Source organism: Atractosteus spatula, chromosome 2 (genome assembly GCF_055471065.1).
Source record: "Atractosteus spatula isolate fAtrSpa1 chromosome 2, fAtrSpa1.hap1, whole genome shotgun sequence".
In the NCBI taxonomy this organism is placed as follows: Eukaryota; Metazoa; Chordata; class Actinopteri; order Semionotiformes; family Lepisosteidae; genus Atractosteus; species Atractosteus spatula.
Window position 1 is genome coordinate 10800378 of NC_142707.1, and position 15093 is coordinate 10815470.

Below are 15093 nucleotides of genomic sequence, written 5' to 3' on the forward strand. Positions count from 1 at the left end.
TGTCCTGAACAATATATTTTAAATAAAAGAACATTCCTAAAAACATAAAAAAACAGCTTTCTACATACACAAAACACCACCAAACAAAAACAGACAGACACCAATAACAACAAAACACAAACAAAATACAGTTTGATATTAAGTGCCTTTAAATGCCAATGTGAGCTATTTAAAAAATGCTTTCAGAGACAGCTCTGCCAGGCATTCTTTGCTGTCCTGAAGAATTAGGACTACAGTATATCTTTGAGTGGTACAGCCTAAAGTCAAAAGCCTTAAAGTTAATTTCTTTGTAAAGCGTGGTAGAAAGAACTAACACAACATGAAGAACAAGGTTTTTACAGGGACTGTATTTAAGAGATTCTTATATTTGCCTTTTGCTATAATTTATCATTACTATTTAACATGGCTATCAAAGTCACACCCTATCTCAAAAGAATATGCCTGTTTAAAAATGTAAAACTCTTCTGCTTTTAAGATACAAATGTCCATCTGACTGCATCACAAAACAAGGCCTCTATACTCACTTGTTCTGGTGCTTGGAGCCCTGGAGATGTGCATGATATTGTGCTACAGAGTTCAACGTGACGCTGCAGACTTCACAGGTATAACTGCGTTTTAATCCTGACGAGAAAAAAGAAAATAAAATTGGGATACAGCGTGACATCTCAAAGAAGCAGTGAATATGAATGACTTTCTATAACTAGAGAAAAATGTCAGAAAGTGCATGCTGTGAGCATACTAGAAGAAATTCACTGCATCTAAAAGAGTCTTATTTTATAACAAAGAATCATAAACTTGTATGGTTTCAGTTAGTAACAATAAAAGTCATATCCTGAACAGAGAACTGAATCATTTTCATATTCTCTGTTTCACAGATACAGATAACTCATAGTCATAGAGCTTTGTACACACAGTACAGTATGCTTGTTAGCAGAGTAACTCTTTCCTATTGTGGGGATCTCTATAACAATAACAGTCTGGGTTTCCTTTTTAAAGTTTCACATTCTGACATGTCAGCACTTTAACTAGGACTACAGTACATAATTCTTTCCTCTACTTTTAAAATGTTAACTGTCTTAATTATCATCAACAGTATGTTTAATACAGCTAGACAAATACAGACAATGACCTTTAGTGCGCTATGCTATTCAGATTATTAGTCAAAAGTGTGAGCTGGTATCCGCAGATCTTATTTCAAAGGCTTCAGAAATAAACTTGAATAAACATGCTTCAATATAAATTCTATTAGCAGTGTTTTAATCTATTCATCTGTATCTGGTTCCATGTCAAACTGTCTTACAATTTAGTAACCTTGATTCATAATGGGGAAAGCAGTTTGTGAAAAATAACTTGGGATCTGAAATTAATCCTGGTCTAGACAGAGAGTGAGAGAGAATAAAAAATGGAGAGACAGAGAGAATGACAGGGAAACAGAACAACTGGGAGAGAGAAATAAACTTCCAACTTTCTTAAAATAACTCTAGACTGGACTTTGTTTTCCCTGGCTAGTTAGCCTCTGTATCAGAACAACTTTCTTTGAGAGTTTTTTGAGCAGACAGTACCCCCATGGGGATGTACACCGAGAAAGAGCAATCAAGGCAGACAGCAGGTAAGAATTCCAAAACCAAATGTCTCATAATGTCAGTTTTTAACCAGACTTGGAGTCTGTGAGTATAATCTTGAAACACAGAATGTCAAAATGAAGGGAAAAACTCTTGATAGAATCTGAAATCTCCAATGAAGGTCAGAAGACTGAAATGTTAGTCTTCATTTGAAAGTCAGATATGCAAAGCACAGTATGCTTTGTTCTAGCTGTTTTCTATTCAATAATGATTTCTTAAAAGAAATAATTCTTGCTGTTTATCTGCAGAATAGCCAGGATTTTTTTATGTGTCTCAGTAGAGGGGTGGCAGGGACATCTATGGGGGTGGCATTTTTAAATGATATGATTTGCCTTAAAAAATAGGATGCACTACTAAAAGGTGTACTACTATTCTTGTCTGCACCAGTTCCACACTGGCAACCCCTGTTATACACTGAGGGCAATGTTGAACTGATACACAAACCAAAACCTGATGCAACTTTCAATTAGCTGCATGGAAACAATTTTCAATGATATAACACATATTTGCCAACACCAACCATTTACAATATACTGTAGGCTACATGCACACTCTTAAAAAACATTTAGGACATGTCTTAATTTTTTCCTACCTTGCCACTCCTCTGGCTACTCCACTGTCTGAACCTCCACAAAACACAGAATGTTGTATATGTGTGACAGAATTGTCCAAAAAAATGTATTTATGAGCCTTTAAGAAAGTCAGGGTGTTGTACAATACCACAAACAGACTAAACAACAGAAGCACAAAGAAATGAAATAAGTGAATTAATGAAATGAATGAAAGAAATAAAGCAAATTGACTTAGTGAAACCGAGGTCAAGACTAAATTACACATTAAAAGCTTTAGTAATTAATTATATGATACATTAATTTGACCTCACTTAGAATATTAGATAAAGACCATTGATGCCCCAGAAAGAGATTAAAGAGCAACCAGAATAATCCTTGGATTCAAAGGTATTACTTATACTAAAAGTAAAGGGACTGAATCTCTCTAGTCCTGAACGGGTACATTTATTAGGGGATTCAATATTTGTATTAAAAATATTCAATGTTATTGATGAAAGAAGACATCTAATGCCCAATAATGGCCCAAGATCATTAGTGAAGAACAGACTCCAGTTTATTCATACAAAACATTGTGTGGTGTACTGTAAATTACCATGTGTATTAAATCTTAATCATTAAAACACAGGTGGGCGAGATCCTAAAATCAATAGAATATTGCATTAACCGATATCCCAGACAAGGAAGATAAAACATTTCCTATGTTCTTATTTGCTGATTCATCTGACTTACATTTTTTACTACTAGTAGTGGAATCTATAGTGAGATTAAACTGGGTTTAAGCATCCTGAATTGGGAAGAAAAAACTGATAGTGATACTCCTGGTCTCATATAGCTGTAGTCTCGCAGACATGAAAGGGAACTTAAATTCCTCAATGCCAAACACAGAAACAGCAATTTAGACTTATTAAATCAATAACAGTTAAACCCAGGTGGAGAGAAAACTAGATCAATCCAGCAGTCCTCAAGGACTAGAGTTATCATAGCTCTATATACAGTAGTCAGGAGAATGAAGTTAACCCTTGTAACCTTCCTCTAGTCTCAGAAAGTGTATATTGAAAGTGGCATCTGCTAGTTTCTTATAATTTAGCATCAACATAAACTAAGAGGGAGCAGCAGAGGAAGCCTAAACTCTATTCATCACCCCCCTCCCCCCCCCCAGTTTCCAGTCAGGGTTACAACTTTAAAACATGTTTCAACTCTGAATAATACATGAATGTTTTTGCATAACAGAAGTGTAAATTCATTCTATCAATGAAACTTTGGTAGACAGTTACAACCAGGAAAAAGTGTAATCACCGAGCTCATATAACACAAGTATTTAAGAACTGTCATTAATTAAATTTCCATTAACTGATATTCCTACTGCATACAGTATGTGACATATACTGTGACATATGACAAACCCAGGTGACATATTCAAGAAAGATTCAAGTGCTATTTGTCCCCAGATTGCCCCTTCCCCCAGCATGAAGAATTTGAATGCTATTCACAACCCTGACCAGTGACAAAATCATAAGAGTCTTTTTATACACCATGAGTCATGTTACAAGAAGAATGCTTTTCGCTATAGGAGGGGCAGTCAGATTCTTTAATTCTTTTTTAGGTGTTGATTTTTATAAATGGGTACAACAGTTCTTTAGATTAAAGTGCTAAATCATCTCAATCAACAACACTCTAAGGCCTTTCGGAAAACCGTGTTTCGGAAGATCAAATAAGAGGCTTCATCCTGCACAAAAGCTCTCTTGGACACTGGCCTGGTATTAGACACTATTTGTAAAGGAACACTAAAACAAGCAACATTTAAACGATTTTCAATACAAGACAATCACCTTCTGTAAATCCGATCTTACCTTTTCCAAAACCTGAAATCTTGAAAAAGTATTTTCAAAACATGAAACGCAGAAACTAAAATTGACAAAAACTAAATGTGAGCCAAGCATGTAAATGAGGATGTCAATCTATTATTTAATATACAAGACTGGAGCATCTAACCCACTAACTCATTCTTGTAGTGTTAGGTAATGCTCTGTGTTTTGTTCATTGCACACTTACACTAAGCCAAAACACCCAGACTGTGGAGGTTTAATATTTCATTTGTTGTTTACTTTGTACACTTCTATTGTATTCTTAGGAGTTGTCATTAATAAAATGTGAGGAAATTATCGTGCCTTATCTAGAAGCAATTAGAAATAAGGCAGGATGGAGCAAAATGGTTTTGAAGTATTGAAATGCTAAATTACAAAATCAGTCACCACCAAGAATCAATGCCACTTGATAAATGCACGCATATAATTAAAAGCCCTGTAAAAACTTTTTAAAAAAGTATATCAAAAATAAACCAAATGGTATCCCCTCTCAGGGGATATACTTTGCTTGATTTATAGCACAAAATTAGTTTAAAAAATGCCTTGTTATGAAACTCCATTTTCTCACTGATAGTTCAGAATATACAGTAACTGCCAAGTGGTCTTATAATAATTAACACTAGTTAATTATACTAGTTAAATAATTATTACTATGCCACGACTAGCTCTGTTGGTAGAGCATGAGACTCATTATCTCAGGGTAGTGGGTTCGTGTCCCATGTCCGGTGCAAGGTTCTCTAATAACCCATACCGGGCAGCAGCAGTATGGGGTGGTATTGGCGGCGGAGGATCACGTTTCCGTGACAACGGCAACAACACTAGCAGTATCTGCGAGGAAGAAAGGCTTGGCAATCTACAGTACTTCTGTATCTTGCCATGAAAACTTTACGGATGTTGACGGGGGAACTATCCATAGGGTCGCCATGAGTCAACACCGACTCAATAGCACTCATCCCATCCCCCAAAATTATTACTATTACTAGGAAGTTAGGACAAATTTTGAACAAATTAAACAATATTTGTGGTTAAATTAAGGTACTGAAATCACTATTTCTGTGTTGTGAAATCACTATTTCTGCATTTTGACGCAAAGCTTTAAAACCTGCATATTAACCTGCATATTCCATAGTGCCCATGAAAACACATTTCCTGTCTTTGGTTATCAAAAACCTGATCCAATCATTTGTTTTTTCTCTCTGCCAACAGAAGCAATTAGGATTCCCATTACAATTTAGTCAGATGATCGATATGACCTAGTTTTTGTGTGTGTAAAGTACTGTAGGATGATGCATTCAAAAACAGTAGCTGATAACATGCTCAATATGTGGGTCACATAAAAAAGAAAAACACTAAAAACTCAAAATGTTTTTTTTTCTTTTAGCATTAACAATGTAATGCCGTATCATGGTAATCAAGCAAAAGTCTATATTTAGAAAAGGAAAGAGAAAAGGAAACATTCTCTATTTATTCACACACTTGTTTCACTGCAGATGAGTTTTTTTTTAATTTGTCCTGTCTCCATTCAGTATGTGTTATTATTGGACTAGTTGTTGGTATTATAAGGTACAAACACTTTCAGGTCCAACAGTATTACCTGAAGATCAACATACAAGCTCCTGAAAAAAGCTACCGGGCTTTCAAAATTCCTCTAATGGAAGCAGAGAGGAAGGTGAAAAAGAAGCAATGATGAGATTCACAGTGAGAAGCAGATACTGACTGAGCCCCCATTCTGCGGGGAATCATAAATAGAGCCCTTTGTTCTCTTTTCTTTGATAGTACCTTCCTGCCCTAATCAACTGTCATTGAAAAAAATCAACAGTAGATTCTCTACACCAGTGCTTCCCAAACCTTTTCGGCTTGTGGAACTCGTTAAGCATCTCAAACTTGTCACAGCACACCAAGTGATTTTAAAATCAGCACTCGTATTACAAGAAATCACATTTGCAATTACAGTACAGGTGAAACAATTTCTTTACTTGACTAGAATTTCAATGTACAATGTGAGCTTGTTCCACTGACCAGCACTGGTTAATATCAGCAAATCATATTTTTCAGTGCTGGGAAGAGCTTCACATACAGTAGCTCCTGATTCACACATTTCAAACACAAAGTCTTCTGATTCTGCAGGATTTGACTTCACATCTCTCTTCACCTCCACACAAATATACAAATTAAGTGGATTAAAATAGTTGTACCGAACGTTTAAAAATCGGAATCAGATGTAATTCATTTTGGCGTGTCACCGTCTCCACAATAAAAGCTTATTAAAATTACAGAGTGAAAACTACTAAGCTAATTTATAATTAAGAGTTAATTTACTGTGCCTGTGCAGGTTTGTGCCAAATTTCTTCATACCTATGGACACGATGTTTCATAAAGTCAAAGAAGTAATCTTCAGTCTACATCTAAACTGAGATGCAAACACAAAAGGAAGAGAAAGAAAAAGATAACTACCCAAATACAGGATGATCTCAGATTTATTCTGTGATGCGCTTTCTAGCACTTGTCAGTAGCTTACATCAGTACTTGTATCACACGGAAGTGAAAATCAATGCTTTTCACTGTGTCATCAAAGCCTCCAACCTAGGACTGAAAAAATAAACAGTGAAGCAGCAGATCATATGTTTGTCACTTCTACTTATCTTTCAGTGTTATATTCAAGGTAGGATTTTTTAGCATCAGTTCTGGAGTGCCCTTTTGTAAGGTAACTTTTCACTTTTCACTCAGTTCTTTAACCAAACCTTTAATTAAATAAGAAGTGGTTTAATTACAGTTTTCTTCCCTTCACTTTTTACCCTTCAAAACCTGAGATTTCAATATGCCTTTGAAGTTTTACAAGTAACTTACTACTGAAGTTACTATGAGGTAAATGCAACCAAAATAATTCATAACATGACAATACATACAGTATGTGCTGTCCTTCCATGCATTACAATTTGTAATCATCAAATAAAACATCTAGTCTCTAGACCACATTAGGTAAAAATCACATTTTTCATACTGATTTTTGGTTGCAGACACATAATTCATATATTTTCAAAGCTGGTTATTTATACAGGATTTTAAAATTATTCAACTCAGGATCCTTTAAAAGTTGGAATCTGGAATACTTAAGCAGTATCAAGCAAAACTTTTTTCCCCATGTGCACCAAAGCTCACAGACCAGCAGACATCTAGAGAAACTAAAGGAATTTGCAGTGAACAACATAATGTAACACAAGGGCCCTTTCCATTGAGGTTGTTTTTGAACGTGATGACTAGCAGTTGTCATGGAAATTTAATAATAAAACCTCATGTATTACTCAAGGAGATCAATGTTCCACTGTTTCAGATGGCCCATATCTGCGGAGTGCTTCTGAGGTGAAGATGAAATGCCAGCAAAGGAGTAACATATGTTCAGCCCCAATGGCAAAAATGGCCAGGGATTTGTTCTGAAAAGGCAGAGCTTGGCAAAATCCAAATGTGCTTTGGACAACACAGGCACAGACCTTTGGCAATTTCAAGCTTGAAACTGAGAAAATGAGGAGAGAGTTTGTTTGGGAATGATTTCAAGTCCTTTAAAAATTAGGAAAAGGCCTGCTTAGACTCGGTCTTTGAGTGGCCATTTTATTCAGATTTGTATTCCACTTAAGATTTCAATAACATATTTGAACTAACAAACTAGCAAGCAGTAAGTAAATGGTACACTATTATGAATAAGTATGTGTTTGTAAGCAAGAGAGGACAAGAATTAAAACGGCCTAATGATGTGGATTAGTTCATGAGTTAGTTAGTTTGATTAATAGTTAAGAAATAGTTAATAGAAAAGAAAGAAGAAGATGGTGGATTCCCCAGAATCAGGTTTGGAAAGCATTAATAGTGGGTTAAAATGTTTCAGGAAATGTATTATGGGAAACCTTAAAAAAACAAAAGCCAATTTTATACCCTTTGAAACATACTGTAAGACTTCATTTTGTAATATAACTGTGGGTCTTTCTTGTGTGGCTTAAATAAGAAAGTCTTTTCTTAAAATAAAAAACAGTATCAAAAGGTATCCAGAATAAAAGCACAGATTGGTAGTAATCAACCTAAAGACCTTATTGCATTTTTAGCAATTCATGCTTAAATAATGAAATTAGATCTCTAAGATGCAAGTGTAAATCAGGAATAGGACTGGTTAGGACAGAAGAAGTTATTTCTTTACCAATGTGACATTTTGTTGCTTATTGTCCAGCATCCTTGAAGAAACAGCTCAATGAGATGATTGGATTAACTGTGCATGTATTAGCATTGGAATAAGGTCAATGGTGTCTCATTTGTAATATTTCTGAAATTCTTACACTCATAAACCAGAGACCAATATGGAGCAATTACTTAGTAAGTTCAGTTGTTTAGGCTTAGCAACATCCAGGAATTTCATTGTATTACATGTCTTACAAGCTAGCCCAGTGTTTCCACTGGAAGTAAACTAATTCTTGTGAATTAGTTTTTTCTGTGTCACCACATTAACAACTAACACTTTTTATACAGTGATGTACTGTATTAGTATTGTGCCATCTAATAAATATTATTTTCTTATAACCCTTGCAGTTCCCAGTACAGACGTTTTGCACTGGTCGATTTGTAAGCATAGTTCAAATACAATAAGTGAAATTAAATATGACAGGACACAAATTTGCAGAAATTCCCAAACATGGAAGAGCCACATTTATATGTTAATGTGTCAATTTTAGGATTAGAAAGGTAAGATTGAATGACGGAATTGGTTGGACAAATGTTTGTGTTGTTTGATTGCAGAGAAGTGACAGGAATCTACAAATAGTATGTGCTAGTTTATGCAGTTGTGACATTAATGAAGACGATGAGACTTCAGGGACTGCAATTTGTTTGTTACTGTGACTGACATGTTGGCTCATTCCCAAAATTAAAGTTTCAAAGATGCTGTGAGTGCCTAGGGTCATTGTAACCAACTGTGACTTATTAATCAGATTGCTTGAAAAAAAATACAATCAAGTAGATAAAGACATGATAACTGATAAGATCAATCAGGCCAATGTTCAGTTACTGCTGTACTGATTCTGTTCATGCAAACATGCATTAAATTTCATTTGAGTCAACTATGTACTGGGCCTAGAAGAAAATGAAAACAATAACTCACATTCCTGCAACATTTGTCTTCTCTCCCTCTTCTTCAGTGTAAATATATTTAAATATATTAACGATCAATGTGCTTTTCACGTGCTGCTTCTGGTACCAGCTACATTACATTACAGCCATTATGCTTTCATTATGGTCAAAAAATGCTCATGTTAATGCATCACAATGTATTGTAAAAAATACACCCCAAAGAAGTGTCTTTTCCCCTATTTGATCAAACAAGGCAAAGCAAGGTGAAAGTAATTTGTATACCACTTAATGCAAAAATAATCAGCTTGGGCTTTCTCAAAATGCGGTGGTTTTCTTCATTATTAAAAAGACATGCATAGATATCTCTAAGTTGGCCCTGCATATGCACCTTGTGATACAATGCGGTCCTACCTATGTTATAGTCTTTCCTTATACCCTATGCTTTCAGGATAGGCTTGGGATTGCTTATCATTTGAAAGTCTGCCTCTGGTCAGACCATTAACACACTTATTGTGAGTTAGAGTCTACTCATCCATCCGTTTTCTAACCACTTCATCCAATTCACTCTGAATGCCAGTCCATTGCAAGGTACACACAGACACGCATACACTGACACCACGATCAGTTGTCTCAGAAGCCAATTAACCTACAAGTATGTCTTTGGATTGTGGGGCACCTGGCAAAAACCCATGAAAAATGGGTAGAACATAAAAACTCCATGCAGATAGCACCCCAGGTCCAGGAACTCTGGTGAGGCAATGATGTTCACCACTGCATCACTTTCCCACCCTGAGTTAGAGTCAGCCAAAGCAAAACAGTGAAATTGCAACGATTGATTGTTCTGCTGTGATAATTTAAAAAAATAGATGGAGAAAAGATACAAGTATAATTATATTTCGCAGAGATGAAAAAACAAATACAAGCCCTGTTTTTAATGTTTCTCATCTTGCAACATGGTAATGTAAAATCCAGTACCCAGTATATTTTCAACAAAGAATTTATTTTAAAGATCTACATCAAAATTCTCTTCACCTTCTTGTATTTTGGACGTCATGGCTTTACCAGGAAACCTTGGGCCCATGGGTTCACTGTTGTTTTTTTGGCATAAAACACTCTGACTCTGCTAGCCTTAGGGTGTGAAGACAGGCTTCCTCCATTAATTTACAATGCAGGTATTGGAGCCGTGAGTGCATCTATTAGTTACTACAGTTAACTCAAGCCCATTAGACCTTCCAGGTAGTGCTTCTCTCAGTTTCAGAGGAGTGAATTAGAGAGAGAAAAAAATCTACTACTTGAATCTCCTTTTTTCTGCAAATCACCACACACTGAGTTTCATGGAGCTACAGTACCATTCCCCACAGACGTTTACCTGACTGTGTACTAGTCAAAATTATCTTACTCTACTTAAATATCTGAACACTGAAAATTAAGGAAGCAAGACTTTAATGTGAGTGTGTTCAATGTAAACCTTTACACTTATCCAGTATCACTACTTCTAACGTTTTGATGGAAGACAACTGGTCAGGAACATTAAAGCCAGAAAGTGGAGGCCCCCAGGTTGTACATTGGCCTCTGCTGCCTTGAGAGCTACAGTAGCTGAGCCTCTATTATGTGTTGCACCAGAAGAATGGAATCGACTGACTGATGAGCCCAGGGAAATGATTGCATGAGTTATCTGAAGAGTCTCAGGAAGACACTTAGTTTTGTGGAAAAGTGTTTTTGAGAAGAGTATTGGAGAGAAACAATGTTTTGAAGCCAGTAAACAGCTTAGCTGCCCAGCTGTGCTTTAGAGAGGGACTGAAAAAGTGCATTTAGAAGCTCAGAGAGAGCTAGGTTTTTCTTTTCGGTTGTTTCCCTGCACTGTAAAAATGCACTTTTTTACCATTTACCTTACAACTGGGTTTGTGTGTCTACATAAAGATCTTGTTACAGCTACCAACCCCTGGGTATACAACACTATATGTACTCAGGCTGTTTTTCCATACCTTATAAAATTAGATTTTTGCAGTATTCCCCATTTGAAGAAAAGCAAAACTATTACTATACTTATTACATAAGATCATTGAGCATTACCAGATTGCAGTTTTCAGTTTATGGCTTGCAAACTGTCTTGAGAAAAGCAATGAATAAAATGCCTGCTTGACAAAGTCATTTCATTTTTAAACTTCCTTTGGTGAAAATAGATTATTAAATGCTTTCCCTCTGTCTGATACAACGTACCTGCAAGTGAATGTGTCACTTCAGAGGGGCTTGTTCCAGGCAGGAAGCCAGGTATGTGAATGTAGTGCTTGCCTTATTTTGTGTCTGTTAAAACCATGTTATATACAGTACATACAGTAGATGTATATGGTTGTGCAATACAACAATGTTTTCAAGTAAGGCCACACTATAGGTTAGCAATTTAAAGAATTGATTTCACCCTTTACCTTTTATAGTAAAACTCATGATACCATACATTTCGATATGGCATATGGTTCATATAATTTATATAGATGACTAATGTACTCTAAGTACTGAAAACAACTCCCTTTTTCTGCAAGAAATGGAGTGGATTCAACCATGTGCATTTTAGGGTTCTTGTGTTTGTCAAAAGGCAAAACCCTGGTTAGTAAATACTTGAGCATATGGGAAATAGGGGGTTAGGATCCCCCAGTCCAGATTACTCTTTTAAAAGTTACAAATACAATCATGTGAATTATGATTCAGAATATAGAAGTAATACATCATTGTAAAGAAATTACAGCACAAATGATTAGAAGTAGCAGAGGAACTGCATAAGAGAGCACTGAAATCGTGTGTACACTATTGTAAAAAATAGGCAGTTGAACACCTAGCTGGGTGGAGAAACAACTGGTGTGTAAGGAAGATGCACAAGGCAGGAAAGACGATGACAAAACTGAGTCAGGAGTTGATAGAGACGTAGCATTCTTTTAAAACTTCCACAGACAGAAACAGTAGTCAATAAGGAAACCCTGAATGAGCAGGTTCTGCAGTTGGTGCTGTACTGTATTTAAAAACAATTCAAACCAGAAGGCACTCAAGTAAATAGTTGTAGGAGTTGGGAGCAAAATACCCCATCATGCTTTTGAAGCTGATGCTCGCCATCTTCCAGGAAACTGTTATACTGTATGTACACACTAATGAGTTATACAGTATGGGCTAAAGACACTGTAGTCACCTTCTATTGATAACTTTTCTTACATTTGTTTAAACATTATAGCATTGATGGTTGATCTAGTTTTCCAAGGAAATGTTTTGTATAAGCACATTCTTTACTATTGTCACGAACCGCATTCCTATGTGCACCTCTCGCCGCCAACACACACGCACTAATTAATCAATTGTCACTTCTCATGCTCTTCCCTATTTATACCCTCTCACTCCACTCAGTCCCCGCTCACTATTGAGAATAACCTTTCGCGCATTTAATACCCTCGACCTGATTTCTGGCTACTTTTTCTCTGGCTTTGACTTTGTCTAGCGTTTTGGATTTGGATACTCTCGACCTGACTCTTCTGATACCCGAACTAGCCTTCCAACCTTGACCATGACTTCTGCCTTTCGCCCTTGGGATTTGGACGCCAAACACTAGCCGCCTACAGTCTCAGCGCCGCATAGGGTCCAACCTGGTACTCCTAAACGTCACTCCTGACAACTATATAAAAGCCCTGAATACAGGCTGCATAATATAATTTTACTGAAAACTTCCAACTCTTTCTTGGTCCAGAAACATCAATAACAATAACAAATGATATTGAGTGCTCTGACAAACCAATGCATATTTCAGCATTTGGTCTTTTGCAGTGTTAAATAGTACAGAATTGTTGAAAGCTTTTGATGTTGATCATCAAAGGAAGCAAAGAACAAACTTGGAATGGAAATTGAGAGGAAAATAAAAATCAAGCACAGGAAAATCCTGCAAAAACATTAAACATTTGTAAAAGGACATTTGTTTTTCCTTCATGCCCTAGTGTGAACCTTCCTCGATAAAATATTGCTGTGACAGAGTGAGCAGTACAATCCAATAAATTAAACAGCATGATGCCACCTTATATGTTTTGCTACCAGTCCACAGTCACTAAAGCCTATTTTTCTGTTTGTTAGGATATTTACTAGCTCATTGTACTCAATACCTTTTCATTCCTTCCACAGATCTCCCATTATTTGGACTCTCTTCCTCACCTGTTCTATCCTTTTTCCATGTGCTTTACTGTATATCCCTGCTACCTTCCTCTCTCACTCTCACTCCTGAAGAAGGCGAAATGGCCAAAACATTTTTTTTCTTCTTTCTAGTTTTCAGTGTGTAATTAACCTTTGCTGTTCATTTGTAGCCAATGCATGCTGATGAATCTCCTCATTCACAATCCCTTGAACTAGAGCAATTAATCACTAAAAATGGTTACCCTTTCTTACCGTTAATACCCATTTGCTCCTGATTTAGCAAGTATTTAAAACTCCAGGTTCATTAAATGTTTGAGAGAGGATGTAAATAACACACAAGTTCAACAGGGGCTCTTTGATTCAATGCAGCTTAGTTATTTCTGGAAAGAGTTTTAGAAAACAGTAACACCAAAAAACGAATATAACATCCTTATCTGGATGCCAGCTGGTGTTCTTTAAGGAACTCTGTGTTCAATTTGAAACCTATTAAGCTAATACACAGGTAATATGAATAAAAGCAGGTATTTACAGTAAATGAAGAGAGTGTAAATAAGAAACTAGAAGTCAGATAGTTATATTCCCTAAATGATCACAAAAATGCATATAAAGCTTCTGTATTATCACATGCTGAAATACTTCATCACAATGATAGGTTCCCCTTCTCTATCCCTACATCAACTATCTCACTTATTGAGTGGGAGGAAGTTAGCAGATGAGATCTCTTTCCAAAAGGCAGTCTCATCTTAAACGTATTAACAGAACAGAACTATTTAGCTGAACTGTTGTTATCTGCAGTTCTAAGTCCTGGAATATCGCATATGTCGTTGGCAAAATTGCTTCGTAATTGTTATTGACATGATTCAGGTCGTGAAACAATTACAGAATGTGCTCCACAGCATTTTTCTGCTGGTTCTTGCAAAGAGAAATTTAACAGCCCATGACACTATTACAGTTCTGGCACTTTACAGAGTTAGAAGAAGAAAGGAGGGCAAAAGGTTAGTTATAGTGTGGGGGAGGTTCACTGTGATGAGCCTAAAACTGAGGATTTATTTTTTATATGAGATAACTAGCCTGGATTGCTCTATACACTCATGCTCTGCGCTGCGACTCGAGTATCATACCTTTGAGCTCTCTGACATCCAGTGTCTTGCCCAGCTGTTCCAGCAGATCTGCCCGGGCTGCATTCTTCTTGTGTTTCTTGCCATCGTAATGCTGCTGTGCCATTCCAGGGTTGTTGAACCAGGCATTGCAGAGCTGGCAGTACCTGTCTGAGTCCCTCCTCTGTCGGGGTGAGGTGACAGGTGAAGTCTCAGGGAGCATCTTCACTGGACTCGGGGGCACCTCTAGAATGGACAAATTACACAGCCCAGGTCACCTTCTCTCTTTTCAAGAATGCAACACAATACAATATACTCCGGGAAAAGGACATAAAAGAAAGAGAATAATTCCTGATAGGCCGCTGGGTTAGAGCAATCAAATATACAGTAGTCAAAAACCAGCAGAAACAGGGGAGATTACAAGGGCATTCAGAATACTGAAAGACACTAACAAACCAAATAATTACTCCAAACTCAAATATGGAATAAGGACCTGTAGACCTTCAGGACTGAAAACCAGGAGATGTTTTTTTTTAACAAAGTGTCATGGACATAGAAAACAAACTGAGTCACATTTCTGAAGCAGACCAAGAAATTCCAAGAAATTTGTTGTGTTCATTAACTACTAGCAGTCAAACAAGCAAGTACAAAAATGTTTTATCATTATTCC

General features: G+C 36.5%; 1 protein-coding gene across 1 annotated transcript in view; it reads right to left on the reverse strand.

The window, feature by feature from the left end:
* Positions 1–520: 520 nt before the first annotated feature.
* Positions 521–15093, reverse strand: part of zmat4b (zinc finger, matrin-type 4b) — a 107017-nt gene continuing 92444 nt past the window's right edge. Inside the window, exons 5-6 of the mRNA XM_088935558.1 lie at positions 14448–14669; positions 521–621 (exon numbers count right to left, since the gene is read on the reverse strand). Coding sequence (XP_088791684.1) covers positions 521–621; positions 14448–14669 — 323 coding nt within the window. The remainder of the gene's footprint in view (positions 622–14447; positions 14670–15093) is intronic.